Source organism: Brassica oleracea, chromosome C3 (genome assembly GCF_000695525.1).
Source record: "Brassica oleracea var. oleracea cultivar TO1000 chromosome C3, BOL, whole genome shotgun sequence".
Lineage (NCBI taxonomy): Eukaryota > Viridiplantae > Streptophyta > Magnoliopsida > Brassicales > Brassicaceae > Brassica > Brassica oleracea.
In genome coordinates, this window is record NC_027750.1 from 42795461 (window position 1) to 42814665 (window position 19205).

General features: G+C 34.1%; 1 protein-coding gene across 1 annotated transcript; it reads left to right on the forward strand.

The window, feature by feature from the left end:
- Positions 1–11329: 11329 nt before the first annotated feature.
- LOC106330673 (glutathione S-transferase T3-like) lies at positions 11330–11857 on the forward strand. The gene has a single exon (XM_013769107.1). The coding sequence runs from the start codon at positions 11330–11332 to the stop codon at positions 11855–11857; it is 528 nt and encodes a 175-aa protein (XP_013624561.1).
- Positions 11858–19205: the final 7348 nt, after the last annotated feature.

Genomic DNA, 19205 nt, shown 5'->3' on the forward strand with positions numbered 1-19205 from the left:
TGCACTCACTTGAAAGTTATACAATTTCTTCCATTCACCAACTTTGCATTCTTCTCCCAAGGTTTTCAGATAGTTTTTCTTACATGCAGCATGGATCTTGCAGCCCTGCGATGTTAAAAACATTTTATGAGTCGTTTGCATTTAGTACAAAACAAATGTGACAGCATGTAAATTTTTTTATTACCTTTTTGTCTTATAAGACGATTTCCAAACTCTCACCAAAGCTGGCATTGGATCACTACAAGAAAACAGCGGCATACTAAGGGAAAAAATCGTCGGAATAACGCTATTCCGATGACATACCGACGAAAAAAGTCCTCGGAAATAACTCCTCAGAAATTCATCTTTCCTCGGAAATCTCTCGGAAATTTCCGACGGAATTCCGAGAAAAAGTCCTCGGAAATAACTCCTCGGAAATTCATCTTTCCTCGGAAATCCCTCGGAAATTTCCGACGGAATTCCGAGGAAACCCTATTTCCTCGAAATTTCCGAGGACTAAAAGTTCGTCGGAAATTCCTCGGAATATTCCGAGGGAATTCCGAGGAAACCCTATTTCCTCGAAATTTCCGAGGACTAAAAGTTCGTCGGAAATTCCTCGGAATATTCCGAGGGAATTCCGAGGAAACCCTATTTCCTCGAAATTTCCGAGGACTAAAAGTTCGTCGGAAATTCCTCGGAATATTCCGAGGGAATTCCGAGGAAACCCTATTTCCTCGAAATTTCCGAGGACTAAAAGTTCGTCGGAAATTCCTCGGAATATTCCGAGGGAATTCCGAGGAAACCCTATTTCCTCGAAATTTCCGAGGACTAAAAGTTCGTCGGAAATTCCTCGGAATATTCCGAGGGAATTCCGAGGAAACCCTATTTCCTCGAAATTTCCGAGGACTAAAAGTTCGTCGGAAATTCCTCGGAATATTCCGAGGGAATTCCGAGGAAACCCTATTTCCTCGAAATTTCCGAGGACTAAAAGTTCGTCGGAAATTCCTCGGAATATTCCGAGGGAATTCCGAGGAAACCCTATTTCCTCGAAATTTCCGAGGACTAAAAGTTCGTCGGAAATTCCTCGGAATATTCCGAGGGAATTCCGAGGAAACCCTATTTCCTCGAAATTTCCGAGGACTAAAAGTTCGTCGGAAATTCCTCGGAATATTCCGAGGGAATTCCGAGGAAACCCTATTTCCTCGAAATTTCCGAGGACTAAAAGTTCGTCGGAAATTCCTCGGAATATTCCGAGGGAATTCCGAGGAAACCCTATTTCCTCGAAATTTCCGAGGACTAAAAGTTCGTCGGAAATTCCTCGGAATATTCCGAGGGAATTCCGAGGAAACCCTATTTCCTCGAAATTTCCGAGGACTAAAAGTTCGTCGGAAATTCCTCGGAATATTCCGAGGGAATTCCGAGGAAACCCTATTTCCTCGAAATTTCCGAGGACTAAAAGTTCGTCGGAAATTCCTCGGAATATTCCGAGGGAATTCCGAGGAAACCCTATTTCCTCGAAATTTCCGAGGACTAAAAGTTCGTCGGAAATTCCTCGGAATATTCCGAGGGAATTCCGAGGAAACCCTATTTCCTCGAAATTTCCGAGGACTAAAAGTTCGTCGGAAATTCCTCGGAATATTCCGAGGGAATTCCGAGGAAACCCTATTTCCTCGAAATTTCCGAGGACTAAAAGTTCGTCGGAAATTCCTCGGAATATTCCGAGGGAATTCCGAGGAAACCCTATTTCCTCGAAATTTCCGAGGACTAAAAGTTCGTCGGAAATTCCTCGGAATATTCCGAGGGAATTCCGAGGAAACCCTATTTCCTCGAAATTTCCGAGGACTAAAAGTTCGTCGGAAATTCCTCGGAATATTCCGAGGGAATTCCGAGGAAACCCTTTTCTTCCTCGGAATTCCGTCGAAATATTCCGAGGAAATTCCGAGGAACTAGTGTTTGGGGTTTCAAAACGTCAATTTTTTTTAAACGGATCGATCGATGTATATATGTCCAAAAACGCATCGATCGATCACTAAGATGGACCAAAGCGTAACAATGTGATCGATCGATGGGTATATGTCCAAAAACGCATCGATCGATCACTAGTTCGTCGGAATTTCCTCGGAATATTCCGACGGATTGATGTTTCCTTGGAATTCCGTCGGTATATTCCGAGGAAATTCCGAGGAAACCCAAATTTTGCGTTTCCTCGGGAAATTCCGAGGATTTCATTTTCCGTCGGAATGTCCGTCAGAATACCGCTGTTTTCTTGTAGTGGATGGTTTCCAGGTGTGGAGCACTTTGGCTTCAATCAACCAAGCTGTCTTCCATGGCCGAATCTCATCAAGGTAAACCATCTTTTGCTTGGAAGACATGTTGTGAGAATCGTGGAATGCTAAAAATTGTGTTGTGGTTGCTTTGAGGCTAAAACACAACATATATATAAGACAAACTCCAAGGTCGTGGTTTAGGAAATACTATTCCAAAATTCTAGAGAATATATTCCGTTAGTTAAGTAAAATCACATATCTCGAAATTCAATTAAATCAATTAATCTGATATTTGCGTAGGTTATAATAGATATTTTAGTTAACAAATTCGTAGTGTGCTGTTTTGATTTTATCTTATTGTTATGTTAAAGATAAGGAAGTTACATGATCGGTTGTATTCCATATTGTTATGTAATGATCTTTTGCAAAAAAAATTCACATATCTTTAACAGTGAGTATTTTTAATATACAAGCATATTCCATGTTATCTTTAGACAGGTCATATTGTATATTTGATAACAATAACATGATTCTAATTCTGTTTTCTTTTACCGTTAGGACTTACCGCAAACATTCAAGTAACATAGAAGAGGAATAACTGATTCTGCATCATGACATGATCATAACAAAAATAAGGTAAGTAAAGACTATCCAATCTATAATATTAGAAATGGATTAGGAATGGAACTGGTTCTGGATAGTTAGGAAAATGGAGACTGTATGATGTTTGATGATTGCTATTAACTGGTTAGTTTATCACAATTGATGTGTTATGTTTTTTTTAATCTTGATATATAAATAAACGACATTTTATTTTATTCTTATAGACACCAGAAAGAATACCAAAGGTACAAATAACTAACAGAATAAAAAACATTAAAGAAACAAAAAAACATAAGATAAACTAAAACGCAAAAACCAAAACCGTAAAAAAAGCATCCAATATTCCCATACAAATCAGCCACTGATATTCTCTTTGGCTTCAGCAATCTTCATCCCATCTGTGCATTGCTTTTTCCTAGAAGAAGCTGACATCTGGTGTAGTGACTTAATTCTCTTCCACATAATATCATTAAGATTCTAAACTTTCATGGCACTGAATTTTTCCACTCCATCAACCGAGATCCCAAATCCATAAGTTGTGCCAACGATCTCCACAATTTCAGGTGGAAACATTTCTTGATCTTGAACCTGTTAAAAGTAGTTACACTAAGTATATACCCGCTAGTAAACAAATATTAATATTGTAAATTTGTAAAAAAATAAGTAACATATCACCTCATCCAATAAAACATTCACAACTTTGGCTGCAGAAGTTTTCACAATAGATTTTGCGACTGAGTTTAGAAGTGTGATTTTAGTCTCCCCAGTCTGATCATGCACAAGCAAATCCAACTTGTACCTGAAAAATCATTTTTTTACAAAAATGGTAATGAATCAGACCCCCTAATAAAATAAGTATATATAAAAAAAAAAATTATGATCAGCAAATAACATGGGTGAAACCTTGGTAACATTACTCTGGCAAAATTCACGCCACCAGCCTTGCACATCTACTTCATCAAAGATAATTGTCTGTTTGAAAACCTTATTGCTGCAGACAGCACAAGCAATATAATACCATCCATGAACGGTATCAATAGCATAAACAGTACAAACTACTCTCAGTTTTCCATCCTACCAAACAACAGATCCATATAAAACTGTGAGAAAATAGCAATAATGAGATTTTTTAAAACAATAGATCAGAACCTTATCGGTGCGTTTCATTTCTTGTATGGTTTTGAATGGAAATTGCGACCATTTTTGGCGCTTTTCCTGGATCAGAACCTTGTCATGTTTAGCCTGATACATATCAAGAGAGTTACCATCAACATGAAACCTAAATACAAAAACAACATAATTAGCATATTGTAATCCATTAGAACTAATATAATATTATAATAAGATGCACTTGCATATTTTTAAGTGCTTGCGCCTCCTTGATATCTGAGTTTAGTAACACCAAAGAAGAATCAAAAGCATTGGAGACTTGCAACTCTCCTGATACAGAATTCAAACAGATGTAAAAATCTAACTTAAAATATAACCATTAAAAAAATATTTACATATACAATGTACAATACCCTTGTAGTTTCCGAGTTTAGCATATCTGATTAAACAAATATCTCCATTGTTTGGTTGTTTGTTTTCTTGGGTCATTATTTCAGCTATTTTCCCAGCAATGCAGCATTGAAGGCGGTTGTCGCTTAGATAGTAAATAAATAATGCAAATTAGAATTAAAAACTTACTTTAAGTTATGTTTAAGAAATACTTACTTGATGTCTCTTAGAGTAAAGTCCATTTTGGACACTTCTTTTTTTGCACATTGAACAATATCAAGACCACCAAAGTCTAAGACTTCACCAATCACATCTGTAACACCAAAAGTTAGTTATATGAAGGTCGGACTATAGGTAATAAACTAATACATCGCATAAAAAATAGAAGTTACCAATAAGAAAACTTGTGTCATGTGAACCATTTTTAATGTTATCAAAATCCTTTAGCTCGAGAAACATGTTGTCACAGTGGAGATTAGAATCAGTTATTGAAGTGTGACTCATGAATTCCATCTTGTAAATATGGTAGCTGTGTCTGTAAAGACCACATACTAGACTTAAAGAAAAGTTAGTAATAACTTTCCACTCTCCAACACGACAATGTCTCTGGAATAGCTGAAATAATGATTGTTTGCAACTGGCCAGGATTTTGACACCCTAAACCATTTAAAAGAAAAGAAGCTGAAGTTCATATATAAAGTGTAATTAAAATAGAATATAGGTAGTGAATATTACATTTTCGTCTGTTAAGACCAACTCAAGAGAAACACTATTGTCGGGATTTATTGACTTCCACGTATGAAGCACTTTCACATAAAACATCTCCTCTATTACCCTCAATTCTCAAAGTCCAATCTCTCTAGAACCTTCCTAAAAAATAATTTCTTTTTGAATTATTTTTAATTCGAAAAACTGGTTGATTACCTTTTTGTCCTTGGTTACTAACCTAAAATATTATGGATCAGATTCTTTTTTACTTATTCTTTCATTTTTCTTTTCTTTTCTTTCTCTTCCTCTTCTCGACGTTTCTCTCTTCCTCTCTGCAACTTTTATTTTCCTTGTTTCTTCTTCATTCTTCTTCAACATCAAATCCAATAGTGAAAATCTTTTTCGTTCTTTCTTCATTTTAGATCTAAAAATTACATAATCAAAGATGACAGATGCAGCGGTTGAATCTGAGATTAGATCTGAAAATCAGAAAAAGAATCAGATTCAAGGTGACGCATACAGCCTGATGTAACGATGAAGAAGGTGGCAAAAGCGGAAAAAGAGATCGGAATCTCTTAATATCTACTTGGTTTTAGGGTTTTTATTGTAAAGATGTTTTCGATTTAGGATTGTTAAATATATTTCTGGGTTCTTATGATTTAGGGTTCTTATTGTTCTTGTTCCTTCGTGTTTGTTATTTATTTTCATCTTCAGATCTGGATTCAGCATAATTTGGTATTACTCTCGGTATAACTAACTCAATATTACTTAGTAGAACTCAGTATAACTAATAGAAATCAATATAACTAGTAGAACTCAGTATAACTAACTCGAGTAGTAATCAGTTTTACACAGTATAACTCAGTAGAACTTGGTATAACTGCACTTAGTAGTACCACTCAGTAGTACTCCGTAATATTTAGTAACACTCATAATATTCAATATAACTCAGTATAACATAGTATAACCAGTATAATTTAGTATAACTAAACATCCGTATTACGCAGTAGAACGAAGTATAACTCAGTAAAACTAAGTAAAACTATACCGTATAATTTGAAAATTTTGAAATTTTAAAAATTTGAAAATTTTGAAATTTGGAAATTTTCTAAATTTCAAATTATACGGTATAGTTTTACTTAGTTGCACTTAGTTTTACTGAGTTATACTTCGTTCTACTTGAAAATTTTGAAATTTTGAAATTTTTGAAATTTTGAAAATTTTTAAATTTTGATATTTTTTATTAAAAAAATAATTTCAAAAATGAAAAGGGCAAAATCGGATATTCATGTTTCATTAAAGCAATGAGGGTATAGGAGATTTGAGAGGCCCATAGGAGAATGTCTCTAGAGATATGGGGGCATGGGAGAAGTTGGCTCCTTTCATATGGACCCTCCATGCAGATTTGAAAGGCTTAAGATCACTCAAGTTGCTGATTTTAATTATGGAATCCATAAGGGTAGATGACGGTAGACAGTTTGCAAGTCTATATTGGTTGTTGCGGTGTGTTGATTGTGATATTTATATATTTGTGATTGATGGTAAATTCTTAGGATAGCGAAATATATAAAATTGTATATAATTAGGAATATTCTAGGGATATACGTTATTCGAGATATACTAAGTTACAAATTTTATCCTTATTATTGTTTTCAATGATCAAAGTTGTTGAAATTAGATAAGATATGACAATAGTTTTGCGATTTTAGGCCAGTGTGTGCTTTTGATTAATAGATAATATATTTTTAAAACCTGAAAAAAACGATTTGCAATTAGGATATGGCGATATGTATGAGAAGTTGTTTTGACACATTTTGGAAAACGGATATTCAAACATTAATAACTTCAACATACATATAGGGTTTAGTGTTGAGGTTTCCACGGAATCGTAGTATGGTTACACTATGAACATGTCATTTTGCTGATGGAAACTGATGATTGATGCCAAACGTTCATTTTTATGTGTATATATTGTTTAAACTATAAAAAAGAGGGTTTACTGCACTTAATAGCAGTTGATACATGTTTTTTAAGCTTTGACATCGAACACAGTAATGCCACGATAAGAGATATATTAATAGTATAATATAAATGGTAAATTAAAAAAAAGATTACTCAGAACAATTCTATGGATAAGAACTGGATCTAAACTAAACAGCGTGTTTCTTTTTAAAAAATTGCGATTACATTAAAAAAAACCTTTTAATTAAAAGCATAGATTAAAAATACTCAAGTGGCAGTGATCTGTAAATACTTTGAAACTCCAAGTGCACCTCAAAAAAGGCCCTTCAGTTTTAATAGTATTGATGATTGAATATGATTAGGATAAGTGAATATGATTAAATATTTGTTATTTAAATATTACCATAATTAGACTATATTCTAGGATGATTAGTTATTAATATTAAATGTTAGGTGAAAATGCAAAATAAGTATAAAATATAGTTTTAAAAAAAATATTTTACTTAGAAGCAAGTTGGGTTCAAAATTGTGTTTCTCTTTTAATAGTATTTTAAGTAAAATATTTAACTAAACATCTAAATACAATGAAATATTATATATTTTCTTCCTAAACACAAAATCAAGCTTGAGATTCATGGGCATATATAGCAAACAAATATATAGTTATCTTTTATATTTTAACCGAACTTTGGTATCCCTATATTGACTCCAAGCTTAAACCAAGTTTATAACAACTATAAACAATAAGATAAAAAGTATCGGTATATTATCATCTAAACTATTAAAAACAAGAGTACAAAAATGAAATAACCCTGAATTTTCCTCAAAAATTACAACCCTATGCCACTGCTTTAAACACTGTCGTTTTATAACATTACAAAAAATGTTCTAATTAGATTTGACTCACCTTGACCTAAAATAACACGAAACAAAACCGACGGAACCTATCTCGCGTGTTTCTGTGTTGTAAACGCAGAACAAAACAAACCGTAGAAAAAATTAGATGACGAAGATGCTTGATTTTCGTCGACAGCGGTGGAATCAGATGGAGATTTAAGAATCGACTTTCTAGATCTTAAACTTGAACCAAAATTCTAGATCTTTATCGAAGAAGATGGTGATCTGATGATATCGGAATCACAGAGAGTTTCCTTCGCCATCGATACAATTTGCTAAACTGGTTGGGTTCCATTTAATTGAGTTAGCGAATGGTTTCATGCCAATAAACCAACAGTGGTCTATTTTCAGTATATTTTTGAGGGTTTCAATGGGATCTATGAGGGTTTTCTGGTTTTTATGGTGGATCAATTGAGATTGATGTTTTTAGGGTTATTTGGCCGGAGCTTCCTGAGGTAGATGCGGCAGAGAAAGCAATAGAGGTGGAATAATCTGAGAAAGTAGATCAATCGAGTCATCAACGCGACGATCACCAAAGTGATCGACGGAATCTCACCATTTGATTTCGAAATCTCAATCGGAAAAATCTGGCTCGAGTTAGATTCTCCAACATTTCTGTCTTTTCAATTTGGTAATATCTCTGAAACAAGTTTTGGGTTTTGCTCTGTATCGTCTAAGTACCAACGCATGATTGCTCATGTTAAAGTTTCCACCTTTATAACTTTGACGTTGAAAGGAGTGAAAATGTTGAGCTTTATTGATGGGTTTCTTAAGGTTTGGCTGGTGCTATATACATCAAAGGCGTTGCAGTGACTAAGTACAAAAGGTGAAGTTTTATGGAACTTTCTGTTAAGTCATTACATCTGTGTTTGTACAAGTTCATAGAAATGGATAGAACATTGTTTGTATAGGTCTTCTGTAAAGTAACCAGAGGAGTGGTTACTACTTGCTTCGGTCACAAATGAATTCTTTTTTTTTTGGTTTTCAGCTTGATGATGGTTTGGAACTTTCATTTACTAACAAAAGAAAAATTGCCAAAGTTAGATATTTAGGTAATGTGTAGATGCTTTAACTTTTTATCATGCTTTTTGTTACTAAAAAAATTTGAAGTAAACAAATAGTCAAAACAATTACAATACAACTACATGGCATGTTTTATAAGACAGTAATAGAAATTATGCACACTGAAAAATTATACTCATATTTTAAGTGTTTATTAAATTATTTATTGAATAATACTAAAACGTAAACAATATAAATAGTTATAATTAGGTAAATTTGACTTATAATATTTATAATAACACAAGATAATTAAAAGTATATTAATACTATTTGATGAAACTAAAAGATTACCAACATAAAATTGTGATAGTAAAAATTATAATAAATTCAAGTTTTAGCCATTTAAATTGCCAGTGATATCCTTCGACCTTCATGACACATCTCTCAATCGAATACTAGCCTTTTCAGACTCCAATATCTTCGTCCCCTGAACCTTGCGGGTTGCGATCTTCGAGGTGAGATTCCAGCGTTAATATGCAATCTGAACCTTCTAAGACCATAATTATCGCTGTATATTATTAAGGGTTTTTAGTTAAATGAGCAATTAAAGAAAATGAAAAATGGGAATTATCATAACTACTGTATCTTAATTAGAAGACAAAAGACACGATTCTTGTTTGCCACGCATCGCCTTGATATTACTTTTCGGAGGAGAAAACGAGGGGACCAAAGATCAGTTTCAACTCCTCGACGAAGTCAAGGAAATTGTTGGTTCCTTTCCTCCTCGAGCACGAATCAAATCTACGGCGGCTCTCCTACTCGACGACAAATGAAATCGATGGTTGCTCTCCTTCTCGAGGAGGAATCAAATCGACGGCTGCTCTCCAAATCGAAGACGAATCAAATCAGCGGTGGCGCTCTTCCCGGACGGTGAATCAAATCATCTGTGGCCCTCTTACTCTAGCACGAATCAAATCATCGGTGGCTCTGTTCCTCGAGGAATCATATCATCGGTGGCCCTTTGTCTCGAAGACGAATCATATCAGAGGTAAAGCTATGGAATTTTTTTAAATGTTTGAATCCTTCAATTAGCTCAGTCGAATCGAAAGGTTTTTGCATGTGCTCGTCTCGCATGTTTTGTTACTTCAAACTCAATGTCTGTTACTTCAAAACTTTGACACACTTTGATATTGGTTCAATGATCATCATGTCTATTAACTTGGCATATGTTTCTGTGTTTCGGTCTTAATATAGATAGCAATGGTGTACAAGCTTGGAAGGTGTTAGAAGATCTGAACAATCATATTGACATTGTGTTAACCGAGGTACTCATGCCTTACTTATCTTATCTTGAAGGTGTTAGAAGCACTTTCTGTAGTAGTTACACACGCTTTGTTGATTCTTCTCAAGCTTCTGGTTCTGTTGGTGAAGTAGATGCTTTAAACTACATTCCCCTATGAGTTTCTTTTTGTTTGTTTGTTTGTTGCAGTGATGTCATCTCATGACTCAATGGGCCTGATCTTTATATACTATCAAAGGGATCAAACCTTCAAGATAGAAGAGAACCTTCAAGACATGAGCAAGGCTGGTCATAAACAAGCACGAGAAGAGCAATACAGGTAATGCATTTCTCTTTGCTCTGTTAATTGATTAAAGTCTTTCGATTCTGGTTATGGGTGAACCTCGGTAATAAATGGTGCTGGTTAGTGTTAGGTAATGGTTGAATTTCGGTAATTAATGTTCTGGTTAGAGATAGATTATGGTTGAAGCTCGGTAATAAATAGGTAGGAATCGATGTAGTTGTTGTGATGAATGTTTTAGCTTTGTGTCATGTCTTTATGGTTGTGATGAATGTTTTAGCTTTGTGTCATGTCTTTATGGTTGCTCTTCTCTTCCCTCTATTAAACACGTCTCCTTCTTCTCTTCTTTATCATCTTTCAAAAATTGTTCATCTCTTACAAAAATTGTTCATCTCTTCCGAGTTCTCTTTCTTATCCTCCTGTAATAAGAATTGTTCTTCTCGCCCCCTCTTCTTTAAAATTGCTCGGTATGGATACACACCCATCAAATTTTGTTGACCTTCTCAATAGTCAACCCACAATTGTGTTTGGTTTAGGAGAAGATAGTGTCCAAATTCCTTCAGCACGAGTTCCTCTTTTCGGCACTCAACGAAGTCAAGATTCAAACTTTGGTGCCACTCCTGCAGAGCGTAGAGAAAGAAGAACATGGACACATATAGATGATGTAGTACTCATCTCTGCTTGGTTAAACACCAGCAAAGATCCCTTAGTAGGAAATGAGCAACAATCTGTTGCTTTTTGGAAAAGAATTGCCGCTTACTTTCCGGCAAGTCCGAAAATTGCAGTGGGTGAACACAGGGAGCCTGGTACTGTAAGCAACGTTGGCACAAGATGAATTATCTGGTTGGCAAGTTCTGTGGCGCGTATGAATCTGCCACCAGAGAGAGAAGTAGCGGCCAAAACGATGATGTTCTCAAGCTAGCTCATGAGATCTTCTTCAACAGCTATAACAAGAAATTTACGCTTGAACATGCGTGGAAGGAGATTCGAAACGATCAGAAATGGTGTGACCTGTCCAGTTCTAAAGCGGAGAGAAGCTCTAAAAGGAGAAGGTGCGATGAAGGTGCACAATCCTCAACCTCTCACGCCTCTGAAACCAACATTGGTGAAGCTGATCAATCAACCATTTGGCCCCCGGGTGTTAAGGCAGCAAAGGGGCTTGGTAAGAAGACGCATGCATCGGGGAAGGCACTGGCTGAGTTTCAGAGTATGTGGGACATCAAGAAGGAGGATCTGGTTATGAAAGAAAGGCTGACAAAAATGAAGCTACTTGATAGGTTAATTGCAAAACCAGAACCGCTTGCTGAGGGTGAAGAAGCTCTGAAGAACAAGCTAATTAATGAGTTTTTGTCTAATTAGGTCAAGTGAAAGTTAATGTTGTCGCATTAGTTCAAATCTAAGCCTAAGTTCAAATCTAAGTTTGAAGTCGTGTAGTCTTATGTTTGTGTAATCTTGTATTCTCTGTCTCAGCTTCTTGTGGTTGTTATGTGACTGTGGTTCTTAATTATATAAATGCATACTTTGGTGTTCTCTGTCTCTGCTTCTTGTCTTGGTTATTGGTGATATAAAGACTGGTTATTAATCATATAAATGCTTGTTTCAGGTCAAAAAGTCCCAGTGGAGAAAGCACAGTGTCAAACAGACTCACAGACAAGCCCAGTGATCTTCTCGTGTGTGGTAGTGAAGTTTGTGGTCTTGTCGTGTTTGTTTTTATGTGTCACGGAATGTTTGTGGTCTTGTCATGTTTGTTTTTATGTGTCACGGAAGGTTAGTATTCATGTGGAACAGACTTGATATGTCGTGTTTGTTGTTATGTATCACGGACTTGATCACAAGTCATCTTCTCAATTCTCTTACAATTATATAAAGTCATCTTCTCGTCTCTCATTCTCTATGTACCAAACAATTTAAAGACATCTTATCTTCTCTCATTCTCTATGTACCAAGCAATTTAAAGACATCTTCTCTTCTCAACTTTTCTATATAAAGTCATCTTCTGTTCTTCTATTTCTCTACATTTTCTTCACAGATTTTAAACACAAACTTATCAAAAATCAATGGCATCTGCTTCTCATAACACTTTTGAGGGATCAGATGATGAATATTTTGATCAATATTTCGATCAACATTTTGATAAAACATTCGAAAATTTTACCATTGATTATGATAATCAAGAAGAAGCAAGGAAAACAAGGAAAAAAAAAATTCATATCGAAAGGAATCGTGAAGAAGGCGATATAAGTTTATGGAATGATTATATCAGTGAAACTCCAACATATACTGAAAATTTTTTCCATCGACGATTTAGAATGAACAAGCCATTGTTCATGCACATTGTCGGTCGACTCTCCAATGAAGTTGAATTCTTTCAACAAAAGAAAGATGCTCTCGGAAGGCTTAGTCTCTCTCCACTTCAAAAGTGTACAGCAGCCATTCGTGTGTTGGCATATGGTTATGCGGCTGATGCTGTTGACGAGTACCTCCGACTCGGTTCAACTACTACCCGGGCATGCGTGGAAAATTTTGTCGAAGGAATAATATATTTATTCGGCGATGAGTACCTAAGAAGACCAACACCGGTTGATCTTCAACGGCTACTTGATATTGGTGAGCATCGTGGTTTTCCCGGGATGATAGGAAGCATCGATTGTATGCATTGGGAGTAGAAGAATTGTTCCACCGCTTGGAAAGGGCAATATTCATGTGGTTCGGGAAAATCCACAATTGTTTTAGAGGCGGTTGCTTCGTATGATCTATGGATATGACATGTGTTTTTTGGACCTCAAGGTACCTTAAATGATATCAATGTTCTTGATCGCTCACCTGTTTTTGATGACATAATAAAAGGTCTAGCTCCGCAAATCACTTTCTTTGTCAATGGAAGAGAGTATCATTTGGCTTACTATCTCACCGACGGTATTTATCCAAAATTGGCAACTTTTATCCAATCTATTCTAATACCACAAGGACCGAAAGCGATTTTATTTGCTCAGCAAAAAGAAACTGTCCGAAAAGATGTCGAGCGTGCTTTTGGAGTCTTGCAACCTCGTTTTGCCATTGTTAAAAACCCAACACGTTTTTGTGATAAAGCCAAAATTGGGAAGATTATGAGAGCATGTATCATACTCCATAATATGAAAGTAGAAGACGAACAAAATGGATATACTCAATTTGATGTTTCAGAGTTCCAACATAGAGAAGACACCGGAAGTTCACATGTCGATCTCAGTTTTTCTACAGATATGCCTACAAATATCGCCAATATGATGGGTGTTCGAACTAGAATTCGTGATAGACAAATGCATCAACAACTGAAAGATGATTTGGTTGAACATATGTGGCGTAAATTTGGACGTGATGGAGACAACTTCTGAGCTCAGTTTTTTTTTCCAATTAATTCTCAATTATTGTACTCATCTTTGTTTTTATGTTTTTTTCTTAAATCTATGTTTTAAATGTTATCTTTTAATATGTTTTATTTAATAAATAAATTTCTCTTTAATTAAAAAATGTTTAATATTTTTTTAATTAAGAACCTCTAAATAAGAGACTACCATTGGAGGTTCAAAATCATGGTGTTTCTTAAGTAAGGTTCTTAATTACTTTTAATTACTAAATTTAATTATTAAGATACCCAAATGGGTATTTGGGTTAAACATGCTTATTGCATGTTTATTGCATGTCACTTAGATTGGAGTTTTTAGCGTAATATAAGCTACCGTCTCTTAGCTTTTAACTAAAAAAGCTAAGAGACATCTCTTATATCTCTTATTTAAGAGACGTCTCTTAGCTTTTTTTAGTTAAAAGCTAAGAGAGCATATCTTATATTATGCTAAAAGATCCAACTTAAGAAACCTACAATAAACATGCTCTAAGCTATCTTAGTCTCGAGTATAACTATCTCATAGAAGAAACACAATTAAAACAAAATAAATGAATGTGTATCTCACATTAATATCAAAACCGAAAAATTACATGTATGTTTAAAAATAATAATATTAACTGAATTAACTGGGTTAATTTTGATTAAAGCTTTTTAATACCCAAATAAACTAAACCAAACTAAATTTAAACCGATTTTAAATTTAAACCGAACTAAACCCTAATCTAAAGAAATACTAAGTAGATGTCCATTTATTTACTTTGTAAATTATATTAACCATTTAATCTGGAAGCTTATGTTTATAGGCTTATTCTAATGAATACACTAGTCCATTTATTTACTTATAAATTATTTTACTAATATGATCTATTAATATGCTAATTGAGCTTCAGTACATTAGACTATATATATATACCAAAATGGTATAATAGTGAAATTATATGAAAAATAAAATAAGAGCTTCACCATTATAACAAATAATATATTCTATATATGGGTTCCTATATATTATTTTTAATTTATATTCCAAATTCTTACAATGTATAAATACATTCATATAAAAAATCAATTAAAGAAATTTAATATAGAACACTTAAAATTAAGATGTATAAACAATAAAAATGTTATGTGTAAACATATCATATAAAACATATATATAATATAGTAAATGTTATATATCAATAACATTAAAAATATATACTACTCATTTTTTTGAAAAAGAATTGACAGCCTCGCAGACGCACGGGTCAAAAGTTAGTATTTACTAAACTCAAATACAAAAGAAAATATAGTTTGTTTTCAAATCACAGCTGTAAGCGAATAGAGTGCTTTGAAATCACGTATAGTGAAGACATCCCCTTTTATTATTTGGGGAGCACTCTTCTTAATAAACATTAGATTCATGTGTGATTAACACAATTGCTATTGCTTAGGTGTCATTATAAGAGTCTTTCTCACATTTCTCTTTTAAAAAGACCTCCATTCCCTAGACAAATTACATGTAATGCCATTACACATTAAAACTAGATAGTAATTATACTATATGTTTTTTTTTCTTATATGCGTTTGCAGTTTTTTTCATTTGTATGCATATTCATACAGGAATAGCATTATAACATTTTTTAATATCCTAGACGTAGCTACATTTCTCAGATGTGCACGAAGATAATGTTATCAAAGCCTCGACTTATTCTCATTTTCTCATATGTGTATATGCAAACACAAAGCAGTTTTTTTCCTTTGTAGGCATATTCATATAAGAAAAGCATTATAACATTTTTTTAATATCCTAGACGTAACATATATATATATATATAATAAACATTTATAATCATATTAAATATGACAAAACTTATATGATGCAAGTAAATAAATGGGGAATCAACCCTAGAATCTAAATAAATGGGGGATTTTATGTCGTCTTTGAATATCGTCAGCCAATAATATTGGTTTCCCATATTTACTTAATTCCTTTTGCTAATTTTACATTTGACCGTATTTTATGCAATAGACAAAATATAGGAAACTAATATACGCGCATCGACATAACGCAATCCGGTTTCGATTAATATAGGAAAGTTACTAATAATTTATACAAAATTTTGATGACCAATTAAAAGTTATACACGAAATTTTAGTGATTTTTTTGCCATGAATCTCACGATGGAATATATTTGATTGACTCAATTCTTGTGGCGTAAACCCATCAGTTATGACTATATATATCATACTGCACTTTAATCTACGGTATCACAACCTACAAGTTTCAAAACTAGCAAAGAAAATGAGTGCCATGAATTTCATTTCTAACTTGAAGCCAGAGAAGGCTATGTGGAAAATTAAGATGAAAGTCATAAGACTTTGGAAGCAGTACTAGGCTGCCGGTGGAGAGACCATTGAAATGGTTTTGGTAGATTCAAAAGTTAAGTTCTTGATAGTTTATATATTGTTTAAAGCTTAGACATATTTCAGCTGATGCTTTCGTTTGTTTTCTTTTTGAAGGGAGATAAAATCTATACATCGATTAAAAAAGGATTTGGTTTCACAGTTTGATATTTTACTGAGACAAGGAACTTCTATGCTTCTGTTTAACTATTCCTTGACACCCTTTTGTGGTTCAATCGGAGAACCAACCATCCTTATAAGATTGGATTTCTTCCTAACACCCGTGTTCGAATATGTGAAGATCTCTCGGATCATCTCTGGGTTCCAGGGAAGAGTTCTGAAGACACTAATTGGTGCAGTTGTGGTTTTTCGGGTTTTTGTTTTTTGAATTGTTTCCTTCTAATTTGTTCCTTTTATATTTTATTATTACATTGCTTATGTTTCGTTTTATCTTATATTCAGAATTTATATTATGAAAGCAATAATTTTATTGTCTATGTTTCGTTTTATCTTAAATTCATAACTTATTTTATAAGTCTTTGTTTACGCTTATAGATTTGTTTACACAAACTATAATTCAATTACACCTAACCAATAACACAATTTTTTTAAAAAAATTGAAGCGTACCATATATAAACATGCATAATTTCGTGACATCTTTCATTATACAACATGTATTATTTGTGACTACAACTTTTACTTTTTCAATATCTATAAATTAAAAGTTATAATCTCTTTTAGTCCATTAACTCTGCGCAGAACACGGGTTACCACCTAGTATTCCTTTATTTTCAGTGTAAACAATTAAAAAAGTTTCTTAATCCAGTTGTTTTACAAAATCGTGAAATCATCTAGGTTACGATTATAGCTTTGACAAAATATTTTCTTTTTAATCTTTTTTTTGAAACATATCCACTTAGTAGTTAGTACACCAAATTATTTTTCCATATATATACTACTGTCTAACGACACACTGCAGCACATTTGACAACTTTCTCAGCAAAAATGAAAGCAACACAAAAAATCTCATACCTTTTAGAAATCAAACCTTACAAAACCAACTGGTACATTCAAGTGAAAAAGATCCAACCTGGAAGTAATCCAACGCAAATTTTGGTGAAAATCTTGAAATAAATTTTGCTGACAAAAAGGTAAACATGTCAAAATATCGTCAATGATACGATTTGCTTTAATCCTGTAAATTTAATCTCATAAAATATATTATTAAAAAATAATTATATATTAAATATAAATTATATAACTAACCTTTAATTCATGTATTATTTACAAAATATTCTATTAGAAAACTTTGAAATTTTAAAATTCATTAAAAATATTAGTATTTTTTGTCATCAACTTATAAAGACTCATACTGACTCTGTGAACCAAACCGGGAGATCTTGATCCATGTGAACGATGAAAGACGGTTTGCTTCCTGACACTGCGTGCTAGGATATCCGCCTTTGTATTTTGCGTCCTTAGTACATAGATAATCTCTGATTGGAGGAAACTTTCTTTCAGGACCTTAATATCTTCAACATAATATGCAAAAGCTGGTCATTCTTGTGGTTCCGAAACCATCTTCACCAATTGAGAACAATCTGTTACAAACGTAACCTGAAATTGACGTAAGTTTCTCATGCATTCCATTGCCCAAAGTAGTGTTTCCATCTCCGCAGGAAGAGGAGAGAGACTAGCCCGAACATTCATTGCCCCCATCAGCCCATCAAATCCTTCTAAAGTATTGAGCCAACCCTGTCCGGAGAAAATATCATTTTCTTTCCACGAACCATCTGTGAAAGACCATCTTCCTAGAATTGATGGTAGAGTCGTAACCTCTATGTGTGGTACGTTCCTCTGTTCGTTCAATATATGTGCCTCAGCCCAAAGTGTTGATTTTGTTTCTGCCAAATTAAGCGTGTTCCTAGGATCAATGTCCAGATTACTAAAAACTTTATTATTCCTTCATTTCCAAATATACCATAGTATCCATGCAGATTGATGATCATCCATCTGCGGAAAAACTCTCCAGAAGAGATGATCAATGTTTGTGAAGAGAGAGCTTGTTGGGAAAATGTTGGATTTGATGGTATCTTTGAGAAAACCCAAACCTGAAGTGATGGATGACATTAAAAACACATGGTTTATCCATTCTTCGCCGGCTCCGCATCTTGCACAACATATATCCTCATGTATCCCCCGCGGTTGCAGATTCGTCTTGACTGTTATACACCTCGTCACCAATTGCCATAAAATGTTTTATCTTTGGTGGACACCGTATTTTCCAGCAGAACGCCTTCAATACATCAACTGTGGGTCCAAACATTAATGGTGGTTTTTCCCTCTCTGGATAAAGCAGTTCTACCTGATATCCTAATTTAACCGTATGTTTTCCATTGTTTGTGAAATACCATTCATCCCTATCTACCATTGATATACCATGGATTTGACCCACTTTTACCCATGGTTTATAAGTATTTTAACTACTAATTATTATATTATAGTCTATTTAGTATATTTATAGGATCATGAGTGATTTGGAGGAAAGTGATGATTTTGGAGCATTTTGGAGATATTTGGAGTAAGCACCCGAGATGACCATCGGTCGAAATTGAGGAAGAATAATCGATCGATGTTCACATCATATCATCGATCGACAGCGAAGCGCGCAGAAAGCCCGTTTGGTCTCAGCCGACTTAGAGCCCAAGTCTTCACTTATTTACAAGATTACTCCTGATGAGTTTTACCCTAACTATATAAGCTTTGCCAACATGTTAGAGGCAAAGTGTGCTTTCTTGTTTTACTGATTTTACAGACAAGGTTTTCTAGGATTTTTAGTAGATTGGAGAGAAGATCCAAAGAGATTTGTGATTGGAACTCCATTGATATCTATCTATCTATTTATCTATGCAGTTTTTATACCTTATTTCTGTTATGAA